Raw genomic sequence first — 12,925 nt, 5'->3', positions numbered from 1 at the left:
CTGATCACAGTGCCTGTACCTATTAAGAGTACAATAAAGATTATTCCATCACTGTCATGGGTTTTGTTACTGCAGTTATTATCTGGGAGTACAAATGTGCCTCTAACCTCCAGGCCAGGATGCTTTGAGGACACTAACCAAGGAAAGCTAGGGCCCTAAGCTGAGATGGCCACAGAAGAGGTAGGGGGAATAGAAGAGGGTAAGTTATAAAGATTTAAATGACTTTCTTGGAGACCAATGGAGATGGCCGAGGCAAAGTTGAACCTGGGAATAATCGTCCTGGAGCTCTTGAATTCCTGGAGAAAATTAACTGCAGCTCACACTACTTCAATTGCAAAGATTATTATACTTTTCCTGCATTTGATCCAACAAGTCCTGAAACTTCACCTTTCCTCATAGATAGCTTAGAGCAAGACTCTAGAATGCTGCATCCACTGACAGGCCACAGACACAGAGGTCTGAGGCAGTAAGGACCAGAATCCTCCTCTTTTGCTTCTTCTGGCATCATTAAGTCAAGGACAGAGCGCAAGCAAGGAAAGAAAAGCGTTAATGGATGCAAACTTTGGCTGGAGTCAAGGAATTCTGAGGGTATTCACCTCAGCGCACTGGAGATCAGGGAGAACATCCCATTGTGACTCAGCTGTTGCCAAGTGCATTCCTTTGGGTTCACAGAGTGAGCCACGCCTTTTAAGGACTGGATATGCCCTAAATTCACACTGGCCTGAGCAACAGCATCAGTCTCCATCAGCATGCAAGCTCTATCCATGACTGCTTTTCTAGCTCTCAAGTACATTCCAAATGTGAAACAAATTTGCTCTGTGTTTGCGTGTCTGCACTTGCACATGCGTGTGTGAACTGCAGTCTACGACTACTTCGCCATGAAGAGCGAGGGCACCACCATCTTGCCAACATGTTATTCCTTACTCTATGAACACGCCCCTCTTTCCTGATTCTCAGGGGATGTCTTCAGACTTTCCCCATTGATTTCTTCAATAATGTATCATTTAACAACAGACCAGAAAAGCCTGATCCAAGTCACAAATCCTGAAGGAACACAACATCTCTCTGTGATGTGACATGTGGTAACTGAGAGGAGAGAAATAAATTCTGCCCGCTCAACACTGGCATAGGGGCCAGGTTGTAACTCCAAACTCTAAACTGGAATATTTAACTAGCAACAAACATCTCTTAATATCATTTCAGCTGTTGTAACTGAACCACAAAATGGAATTATTTATTTTTCAAATAAGAATGGATGGTTGTTTAATAAGCTCAGCATTATTTGGGCAATGACAGAGAAATAAATGCTTAGCAAATGTGTATGTGTTTCAAATATCTCATTGGCAGATTTTGACAATCTTATTAAAACCTGGATGTCTGCCCTTAACTCTAGGCATCTGATCTAGACAAAGTTTAATAAAATGCTTTGAGACCAGTTCTCCAAGTTTACCTAATCTGCAACCTTCCATGGAGTAATTTTCACTAGACTACAAATCAAATCTTTAATGGAAAAAAAATTACATAACAAGTTCTATATCCAAACTCTGGGAAATCTTTTACACTTAAATTATAAAACTATCTAAAATACTCATTCAAATCAGCCAGAAATTATGCCTAAATTATCTGGATATTGTCAACAATGTGATTTTTGGACTGAAATTTCTAAATCCTTGCTCAAGTTCTCAAACATACCTTGCATGCAAACATAATTTTACAGTGTAATTTTACCACCTGCCAAAAAAGACCTATAATTGTCTGTCTGCTTCATGATCAGAACTGTCTGTGCAAGAAAACTGAAAAAAAAAAAAAAAAAGAATTTATGTACAAAATTTCCTAATCCACATTAGAGTGTTTTTAAAGTAAAATAGTAACTAGTGACGATATTCCAAAAGACTCAATAAACTCACCTCAAAGTATTAAATGAGACCATTATTTTTTTATTTTGCACATTTGTTTTTATTTCATCATGTCTATGCCTCTCAGCTTAGGGCACAAAGTTAGAGAAGACAGTTAAAAGTGAATGAAGGTATCTCTATCTAGAACATGTCTTGACCAAATGATTAAAACTTGGTAACAGAAGGATGCAAAGCCACCTTAAAAAATAATAAAAAATAAAACTGAAACCTACTAGAACAGAAATATACAGACCTGCTCTTAAAACAATCCTGACAGCTTTCTGCTATGCATTAACATTTTTAAACTTTAACTGTATATGGACTGAAAAACCTGCAGTGTTTACTTACTTAATAATAATGAACACATGGGCCCTCTCTGGTGGCCTACAGGTAAGTCTCAGCACTATCACAGCTACTGTCTGAGTTTGATCCCAGCCAGAGAGTTAACCTACATGGCGCGGCAGACCTCTCCTGTCTTGCCCGCTGTTCCCCTCAGCAGTGTATTTCAGTCAGTCTGCCTGTTCTGTTCCCCACTCTGTCTCTCGTGAATCCTCTCACCCCTCATGCCTCTGGCCTGTACCCCAGTTCTTATATGCAAAAAGAAAAAAATTTTAAAAATAATAATAATGGACACAAGTATCTTAAAAATAAGGCAAACTTTAAAAACTTTGCATCTGAATACCTTGTATTTAATGCACATCTAACTCTAATCATCTGGTGGTTGGCACTGATTATACTAGATTAGGTTTTTTTGGGCAAATAGTCTCTGATAAAACTTATTTTCAGAACCAATATGAGGACATGTGGCTTGTTGGAGAATTTTTACTCCTATCAGGTAGGTACAAGAAAAAATTCTTAGAGACAACATTTTTAAGGCAAAAAGAGAATAAATCTGGGGGAATTCTGGTAGACAAATGTTTGGTAGACAACAAAATAGAGTATTTGACATGAGAAATGAATAGAAAATCTGAACAGCAAGGCCTTGGTAACTATTTACCAAAATCTTCCAACTTAGAAAGTACAGTGAAGCTTAGACACCAGTGACTCAGAATTTGAACTAATTAAAGACAGAAGCTTAAGGCAGAGTTTAATTAAGTCTAAATAATGCTTAAAATACTCAAAGGAAAACTTTCTATTTCCCAGGTATGCTCATTTTAACTTAACTCTTTTCTTTTCATCAAAGTTTATTTCCAGGGTGGTTTGTTCTCTACACCTTAAGTCTTGGCTGTTATATTTTTCTGAACACAATAAAAATGCATTTTGGAGAAGGTTCTGTTGTATAGATTTATTTTAGTCTATCAGGCTGGCCTCTTTCCTCTTGTCATTTTGATTAATGAGGTTGTCCTGCATGTTTACAATACTCAGTTGACCTCTGAGTAGATCTCCCTTCTTTTGTATAAATTCCTTCCTCTCCTCTGGATCCCACTTCAAACCCCACCTTCAAAAAAAAAAAAAAAGTGGTCCAAAATAGAAGTAAAAGGTAATTACTCACGAACACAACTTGAAAAGGTAGGATCTGGGCCAAATCCCATTTTGCAGGTACATCTGTAGCTGCCCATGGTATTCAAACACTCACCATTCGGGCACACGCCCTGTAACTGGCATTCATTAATATCTGCAGGAAAACACAATTCTTTTAGAAGGAAACATCAAGCCCTGTTAAACAGTCTAGCTAAAAACTGCATTCACTTTCTTTTTCACTGTAACAATCCTTTAATGATAAAAAATAAAGGATGCTAGAAGCTTTTAACACAATAGGTATGAATGACTTGAAAGCAACATTTATTGAACATCTACAATTTACATAACAAGCATTTATTATTCATCTAACATGTACCTGGTTGTTGTGTTCCATTCTAGGTACTTGTATTTACTACTAAACAAAACTGACAAGATGTGTGGCCTTCACAGAGCTTACATTTTAGTGCTCGTGTATGCTGGGTGCAGAACATTTTGATAAGGTAAAGACTTTGTTCCAAGGACACTTGTTGGACACACAGTGATGTATAACATGCAAGATGTGAAAATCGGTTCAAGTTATCACAGTTGGAAGAAATGCCATAAACTTGAAGAAGGCAAATGATTAAATCAGCTATAGAGACAGTAAGAGCCTCTGGAGGGAACTGAAGGTAGAGGAGATGGCAGACGCCGAGCAGATGATGACTTCATCGGGCGTTGAAGTTCGGGAGGAGTCGATGGATGGGGAGGCGAGGAGGGAATGATCTATGAGGGTGAAGCAGGAACACGAGTACAGGGATGGAGAAGGGAAGGGGACTCAGGAAACTGTGAGTCAAGCTGTTGGCTGCAAAAGAGGTTTCGGAAAGGTAAATAGCTGGAAAAAGAGCTGCTTAAAGCCAGGGCCAGATTTAGAATCAATTTGATTGAGAACAGGGAGCTACACTAAATGTTTCTGAGCAGGAGGAAGACATCATCAAAGGCAGGCTCCAGGGGATTCATCTGGCCAGCACATGGCTGGGTGAGCAGAGGTTTAAGTGTTGATCACAGAAGGAGTCCCCCGAGCACCAGGCTGGGGGCAAGCCAGGCAGGTGACAGTGAGCATAATCAGGAAGGAAGATGGATTTTCAAAATTTTTATAAGAACGAAAGACTATGCGTGGTGTATGACTGGCAAGCACCACATGGCATGGAAAAGAAGAAAGTCAAAGATGCCCAGGAGGCTTGTCCTCTGAGAAAAGAGGAGACCTTGTTGGCTTTGTGGAAAGTTCTGTGGAGGAAAGAGGCAGATGAGATTCCTTTTACACATGAAGGTCACGCTGGGATATTTGAGTGTGAATATCTAGCAGCATCAGAGGATTCAGGAGGAAGTTAAAGAGGAAACCATGGCTGGAAATAGAGGTTTAAAATCATCCGTTTGAATGTTTGTATGTCCCCTAAATTTATATGCTGAAATCCTAACCCCAAAAGGTGACGGTAATAGGAAGGGGCTTTTAAGAGCTGCTTAAGCCATGATGGTGGAACACACATGCTTATAAAAGAGACTCGAGAGACCACTAGTGCTCTGACCACATGAGGACAGTCTGGAGTTGAGTGCAACCAGGAGGGGGCTGTCACCAGAAGGAGCGGACACTGCTGCCTTGACCTCGCACTTCCAAACTGTGAGGACACATTTCTATTATCTATAAGCAACCCAGTTGGTGGCATTTTGTTAAAGCAGCTGACTGCACTGAAACAGTGATTCAAGGGCAAATCAACCCAATTTGAAAGAGGAAAGCTCTAAACAGGATTTTAAAAATAAGGGTTGTAGAGTCATTGGCGAGGGTAGTTAAAAATCAAAAGAAGAGTGTGACAAGTTACAAGTGAAAAATTTTTTGGGTGTGACCTATGTATCTTAATAGTTAACAAACTTTGGTTATTCATACATCATTTTCAAATAATATTTACTTCTTTCAAACATTAATTCTAATAAAACTTACTAGGGACCCTAAAATAATTTTCTAATTTAAAATGAAACTCAATGTTAGGAAAACATTACCAGCAGAATCACATTCAAAAGCAAACACAGCCCTCCATCTGTCATTATTTGCTTATATTTCTTTTTTTTTTGCATAGAGTAACTGGGGTGTCAACCAGAGGTGTGAGAAGGATTCACCAGAGACAGAGTGGGGAGCAGAACAGGCAGATTTACCGAAATACACTGCTAAGGGGAGCAGCAGGCGAGACAGGAGAGGTCTGCTGCACCATGAGGGTTAGCTCCCTGCCTGGGGATTAAACTCAGCCATCACAGTGATAGCGCTGAGACTTAACCCCAAGGCTACCAGGGAGACCCTATATTTCATATTTGAAACAGCCATAGATATGTATATGGGTATTTTATCCAACATACATTTTTAAATTTAACTTCAGTGATGAAATAGGACCTTTTCAATGACACTGAAATGGCAAGTTCACACATTTATTTGTTGTATACATCCTACTGCCTCCAAGTCTGGACCCAGCAGGAAGTGGCACAACCAGATTACACCTGGCACAGCATTTGGCCCAGCACCTGACGGGCCGATACTACCAGAGAGTCTATTTTGCATGATACTCATTTATGCACAACATGTAATTGAAAATGATCCCCCATAATTCATTCTCCTTTCAGAAAACCACCATGAAGGCCCAGGAAGAAAGCCAAGTCCGGTTGGGGCTTCCACGGTACAAGTGTAGCTCCTATGATGTATTCCAACTTAAACCTCAAGTTTGGGTAACCAGCCAGTTGTGGTTAAAAGGGCTGGACAAAATCTCTACTCTTCTGTTTCCCCTCATGTCACACCATGATTATTTGCCTTCCTCTTGCTCTGAGTAGCCTGGACCCCCTGTCCATGGGGTGCAACAAACACTACACATTCCAAGGTGACCATTTGGGACCCAGAATTTTCATTTGTCTGCAAGATTCTGGGGCAGTATCATCCCAGTCTCACTGTTGGCTACAAGATTAAAGTGGAGGGCTCCCCCCGCCTACAACAAAGCCTGAACGCCTGATTTATAATCATTCCTCGTATCCCCTTCCAGTGCCCCTGTCTGATGTTCTGTAACAGCCACCACTGCCTCAACCACAATGGCATGGAAAGGCAAGACAAGGTATCACCACCTTGTGGTGATAAACTAAATAAAAAAACTATGAGTTCAGACAGGAATGAATAGAAGAAAAACCTATGATGAAGGATCATGTAACATTTCAGCTTTTCCTACTACCTCTATTCTAATCAGCTTGTGGCACCAGTACCCCTATTTTGGCCCCAGGAACCCAGAACCAAGGACCTTCCTTTGTGACGTACACTCACAGCCTCCAGAAAAACTTGTTTCCCTCAATTGCCTCAATCTATTTTTTATTATATTGTCTAAAATATAAATACCAGAATTTAAACATCAATTAAATCTCTGAATTTCTTTTGAGACAGTAAATTACATCAATGAATGTTCATATGGAGACATGCAAAAATGTATTTACATATATGTAATATCTAACATATATATAAGTACATGTAAGAAATGTGCATGTGTACACATATGTGTGCATTTACTATATAACCACCATCTGAGCTCGTGATTCAGACAGGTTCCTTGTACCCTTTCTCAGTCAGTATCTCTGCTCTCAAAGGTACATAATATTCTGATTCCTATCATCGTCACCTGTTCTTGAACTTCACATACAGTTGTCCATGAAAGCAGAGATAAGGAAAGAAGCTCATGAGGCCCAAATGCTCCTTTAGAGTAGGCAAAACCCATGAGGCTTCCAAGTCAGATGAAGGTTTACATACTTCTCCACTTACTAAAAACATTTATAGTGTCTCTGAGCAAAGGGCTACTGAGGCCATATGCCAAATCGAGTTCAATAATACAAACTGCTCTTCTTGGGATACTGCTAAGTTTAGTCAGTCAGAAGGAGAGAGATGAATTTGGGGTAGTATCACTAATATGTGGAATACAGAGCAACTAAACTAAAAGTCAGATAAAAACAAGCTACAAACCAACTCTTGAAAGCTGACTACAGACCTGAAGTCTGGGGGTGTGGGGAGAGGAGTGTAAACAAAGAGGGAAGGAAGCACAATGGCCTATGGTGGGGACTGTGGGTGATTTGGTGGTGGGTGGCCTATGGTGGTGATACCTGATAGGGGTATCCTCATATTACATCCATTAAAAAGAAATTAATTCACTTTTTTAAAATGAAGGAACACCTCCCAGGTGGCACAGCGGGTTGAGGGCAGTACTATGAAGCTGTCCGCAGCCTCCAGAGCTCTAGTTCGATTCCCAGGCAGCCAGGGAGATACCCACATGGCACAGCAGACCTCTCCTGTCTTACCCGCTGCTCCCCTCAGCAGTATATTTTGGTCCATCTGCCTGTTCTGCTCCCCACTCTGTCTCTGGTGAATCACCTCACCCCCCACCCACATCTCTGGTCTGTACCCCAGCTCTTGTATGCCTAAATAAATAAATCTTTAAAAATAAATAAATAAAATGAAAGAACAAAATTGTATTGCATATCAAAAAAAAAAAAAAACAGGAAAAAGCTACTCTTCTTATAGATCTGCAGTGGTGGTGAATTGGCAATGTCATATGGTTCAGCCTAAAACAACAGAATCGAAGGGAAGGCATCTATTCCCAGATAATATAAATAACCAGAGTAATTAGGAAATGTGTACAAAATACTCCTTAAACAGCCTAATAAAACAGAGCTTTAGTATTCCAATGCTGTGAATGACAGAATAATCTACTACAATGACGCAAGGCCCCACATCATCCCTCATAGAGCACATCTAATATCTCACTGGCACTTCAGAACTTCAGGATTCTGGATGGTTAACAACATAAAATACTTATTATTTTATAAACAAATTTTTTCCAAGATCATATTTTTTTAAAGGGCTAAGGGGGTGGGGGTAGGGAAATCTAATGGAAGAACTATCCCTCTACGAAATGTTTCAGGTCTAACAAGGAGGCTTAAATTATGTTATCTAGAGCAAGTCACTAGATTTTTCTTGACCTCAGCTTCCCCCTCTGCAATACAAAGGGGCTGTACCAGATAATCCCCAAAGTTACCTACAGCTTAAACATCTCTCATTTCAAAACAACCTGCTGATTGCCAGGGTAGGAAAAGGCAAGGAATAAAGCAGAACATGTAATGCAAACTACAGTATAAATAGCATAAATGCCCTTATGGATATAAACACACTTTTAGGTATCTAAAAGTATGTACATTTACAATGTGAGTAATAATTTACTGGATTTTTAGTGGTGCAAGTTTATACAAGAAATGAGGCAGGTCCAGTAATCAACAGGAGTTAGGTACAAGGCAGGAACAGTACTTAAAGGTCTAAGTACTATGTAAAAATATTAAACTTCATGAGATTCTGTTGTGTATACTCAGATTTTGCTGATGGGATGCAATTTCCTCCTATAACTAAGCAATATGATTTCTCCCAGAAAGCACAAAAGTAATTCCTTTTGAGGTAAATAATTGTCCTACTCAGACTCTTTGACTATTTAAACAGCCATCAATTACTAAAAGAAGGAATAGACCTCTCTAAGAGGACATATGTATTTCTTGAACTTCCAGAGAAGCAGCTTCATACTGGGTACACATACCCGTGAAGGTACCTCACACTAATCCACGGGTTACAAGCATGCTTGGATACTTTCAAGGGAATCTGTTTGTACATCTCAGGTCTTTCTGTGTTTCCCTTTCTGACAGCAACCTGCATACAATCATCTTTGCCAATCCTCCTTTTCCCTCTCTTTCCCTGAGCACCTTCTTCCTCTTCACAAATTTAAGGCACAGCTTTTGCCCACCTGGGATCTTTCTATACTTTCAGGTACACTGACCTACAACATAAAATTCTCAAAGTGCCCAACTAATGAACAATTCACAAATAAACCCCTCCTGAGTGAGAGTCACAGAAAAAGCAGCAAGTCTGATTTATTTCCTAAGAAGGCCTGGCTTTGCCAATTAGGTTAGACAGCAGATATGATTCATAGAGAGAATAAGCCAACTCCTCAGCTCCAAGGTTTTAATGAAAATATGCTTTAAGTCCGTATCTAATATAAACATGCCAGCAATGAGTCTATTCCATCCATTTAGTTTCTGATGAACAAACTAGGTGTCTATTTTAGAATGTGTGAACACATAAGTCTCACCAAAGTTTTTAGGACAGAAGTGAGCAAAAAAAAAAAATATTTGAAGACCATTGTTCTAGAACAGTTGAACCCAAGCTTTGTGAGCTGAACATGAGCTTTGTGAGACTTCTGCAGAGTCTACACACATGAGCACACAGAGATTCCCTTGACATGGACCTTCATGTTCTGAACACACATAGCTTTCAAACACTTTTCCACACACCCTCCACTGACAGCCCTCTGGACTGGTGGTCTCTGAGGCACATTTTGTGAAATGCTCTTAGGGTGGGCCCCTCCGTGGTTTTATTTGCTTTGACCAGGACCTCACTGCTATCATAAATCCTCTGACCTTTAAATGCTCCACCTTTATAAGTGATAATTTTAGGAGAGGTGGATTCCAGCTCCAGATTCACTGCACGTAGGTAAACCACTGTGGGAATAACTCCCTTCCTTCTACTCCTTTGGTCTTTCTGGTAACATGATAAAAGAATTATCAGGGTCCAGAGAACAGCTTGCATTTATTTCTTGATACATGTGTGTCCCACATGGAAGATGCTGCTACTGACATACACGCCTCTGCTGGTCCTGGGCGTCTGACTGTGGTCTCCAGACGCCACCTTCATTTCTCCTTGACACACCCACAGTAACAGGAATCCATCATGGGGCTTCTCATCACTCACATCCCAACGGGCATCTCCCCACTGGTTTTATAGCCCCAGAGATTGAGGTTAAAGGGCTACTGGGAAATACAATGTGCAAACAGCCCACTTCACCACTGTCTCTCCTGAAGAAGAGTGAATAAAAAAAGCAGACATTTCCTTTTTGAATCCTAGCTCAGTGACAGCAGCACAATGAGAGGATGCAATGGATAGGAAGAGGTCATGAATGGATTTTCACATCCTGAACTAGGATGCTACAGCCAGATTGAACCTGCTTACCTTCTTACTGAAACTACTGTGCTTATTTAAACTAGAAACTGCAGCAAGGCTTCTAAGGGATGTTGAGGACAGTAAAATAGCACTTTTAAGACAGTGAAGTCATCGATCAAGCCCTCTTAGGCAGCGACTACTGCAAAACATGAGTCAGCATCACATTCCGCACTCCCGGTTAGCACAATAAATACAATAGAGCACTGTGCTTCATCTATGGTAGACTAAATAAAAAGGAATTTAAACATTATGTGTTCTGAAGATCTGAATTATTGTCTGGTTGACGCTAGTCTCGGTTCATGGCTCTTGATTTTCTACTATCATTTCGCAAATAAATAACAAGAACCATGGATTCTAAGGTTCATCATATACTTAATCCCTATGTCCTCCTAGAAAGAAATAAACATAACAAATCAATTTCTTTAAGGAATCTTCAGAGACAACCTGTAAGTGCAGAGAAAGCTGCAGAGAAGTCACGGCACTTGTTGAAGGAAGGGGGGAAAGCACTGAGAAGATTTTAAATGAAAGCATCATTTAAATAGAGATCATTGCTCCATGAGCTAGAAATTTGAATTTTAGAAAACATACAGGTCACATGAGGCTGTTAAAAAAGCCAGATACAAGCAAACATCCCAAGATTGATTTTTAAGTTCATTAAAAAACTGACCTATGTTTTTAAGAGTTGGTATAGTGATTACTTTGGAAAAGATAAAGCCAATATTATGAAGGGACTGGGGACATTCTGGGGTTCAGGTAATGTTCTATTTCTTGACTTGTGTGATAACCACATAGGTGTGTTTACTTTGTAATAATTCTCTGGTATCTCTACAACCTGTACATTATTTGACAGAGAGAGAGAGATTATACTTGAATAGAAAATATTTTTAAATGTAACTGCAGAATTTCTAGTATAATCAGAATATTTTTTCACCAATACTTTTTCAACATAGCTTAGATGTGGTGACTTCACAGTACCTAAAGGCCTTCGTTTTCTTTGTTAAACAAAACCCACTTATATTTGCTACATCTGTATAAACAGATGTTTGATTTTTCAAATGGCCCCAATTCCCCACCTCTCCTCTTATCCACACCCTGCGCTTTGTGACTTTCTGGCTACTTCCCCGTCCCCTGAACACAGGGTGGCCTGTGACTTCCTTCACCCACTGGAATAAGGCAGTAGGGACAGCCTGACAACCCCAAGCCTAGGAGAAGCTCTGGGTGTTTTCATTCTCTTTCTCCTGGAACTTCGCCACCATGACATCACCCACGCAAGAGACTTAAGAGATCAGAGACCAGACTGGGGAGAGCTCAGTCACCCCAGCTGTCCCCACTCTAGACACAGGGCCCCAGACACCCAAAGATGCAGGGGTGCCTGGCTGAGATCACCCACACCACACTGGACACTGGGTCAGCAAATGCCCAACTTCCCCTTGAAGTGTGAGAAATAATACATGATTATTTTAGTAAAGTAGCTGCTAATTGCCAGAGGAGGGGGCAATGTAAGAAGGGGAGTGCTTCAGAATCCAAAGGAATGCCAGCTTACAAAACAGACCATACTCTCTCGAATCACCCATATTCTGCTTGTTAAAAGCTTCAGGAACTGTTTCCTAAAAACACGATAGAACAATATTTTTTAACTGCAAAGAAGACACATTTAAAACAAGAAAATTTGCTATAAAAGTAAACAAGGAAGAGTACAGGTCTTTGATTTCTAAACCAAACCACTTCAAGAGGTTAACAGTATTCTAAGCTACTGAACAGTGCTCTAAGACAGAGAGAGCTTCAGCATCTAACACCCCCCTCACACACGCACACACCCCAGCGCCACTGTTTCCTAGCAGGATGTGTGTCCCGGAGCCCACCTGTAAGGAACAGATGCAGCCATCAGGAATTAATGACATAAAAACACATTAGAAGCACAATCACAACCAGCAAGCTGCTATATAAATCTCAGCAGTGCAGACAGGGCTGTCCAGGTTTCAGGGATAAAAGCCACCACTCTCCCATGTGGCCTGCCATTACTTGATTCTTTGAACTCAAGACTCAGTTTCATTAAAAAAAAAAAAAGAAGTAAAAAGTAAAAAGTTAAAAAAAAAAAAAAAGATAACACTCTCTCACAGGGTCCTGACACATCTGAAGCCCTGACTCCACCTGGCTTCATTCAATAAACACTAGCAAAATACATAAATAGATTTTTTAAAAAGATATATATGGGCTCCCCAGTGGTGCAGGGGGTTGAGAGCAGCACTGTGAAGCCGTCCACAGCCTCTGCAGCGCCGGTTCAAATCCCGGCTGGCAGGGAGATTCCCACATGGCGCAGCAGACCTCGCCTGTCTCGCTCGCTGCTCCCCTCAGCAGTGTACTTTGATCCTTCTGCCTGTTCTGCTCCCTGCTCTGTCTCTGGTGAATTCTCTCACCTTCCCGCGCCTCTGGCCTGTACCCCAGTGCTTGTATAAATAAATAAATCTTAAAAAAAACTTTTAAA

The 12,925-nt window shown here is 40.5% G+C and overlaps 1 protein-coding gene across 25 annotated transcripts in view; it reads right to left on the bottom strand.

Annotated features, from left to right (window-relative positions):
- The window catches only part of LTBP1 (latent transforming growth factor beta binding protein 1), a gene marked incomplete at both ends in the record, with an annotated part of 334,198 nt that overhangs the window by 113,946 nt on the left and 207,327 nt on the right, over window positions 1-12,925 (bottom strand). For all 25 annotated transcript variants that reach the window (XM_084234386.1, XM_084234397.1, XM_084234387.1 and 22 more), the window contains one exon: window positions 3,388-3,510. In XM_084234386.1, coding sequence (XP_084090512.1) covers window positions 3,388-3,510 — 123 coding nt within the window. The remainder of the gene's footprint in view (window positions 1-3,387; window positions 3,511-12,925) is intronic.

Source organism: Talpa europaea, assembly GCF_964194135.1.
Source record: "Talpa europaea genome assembly, chromosome: 6".
NCBI classification, from domain to species: domain Eukaryota; kingdom Metazoa; phylum Chordata; class Mammalia; order Eulipotyphla; family Talpidae; genus Talpa; species Talpa europaea.
Note: the sequence above shows the minus strand (reverse complement) of the source record. Positions and strands in the feature narration are given on the sequence as shown.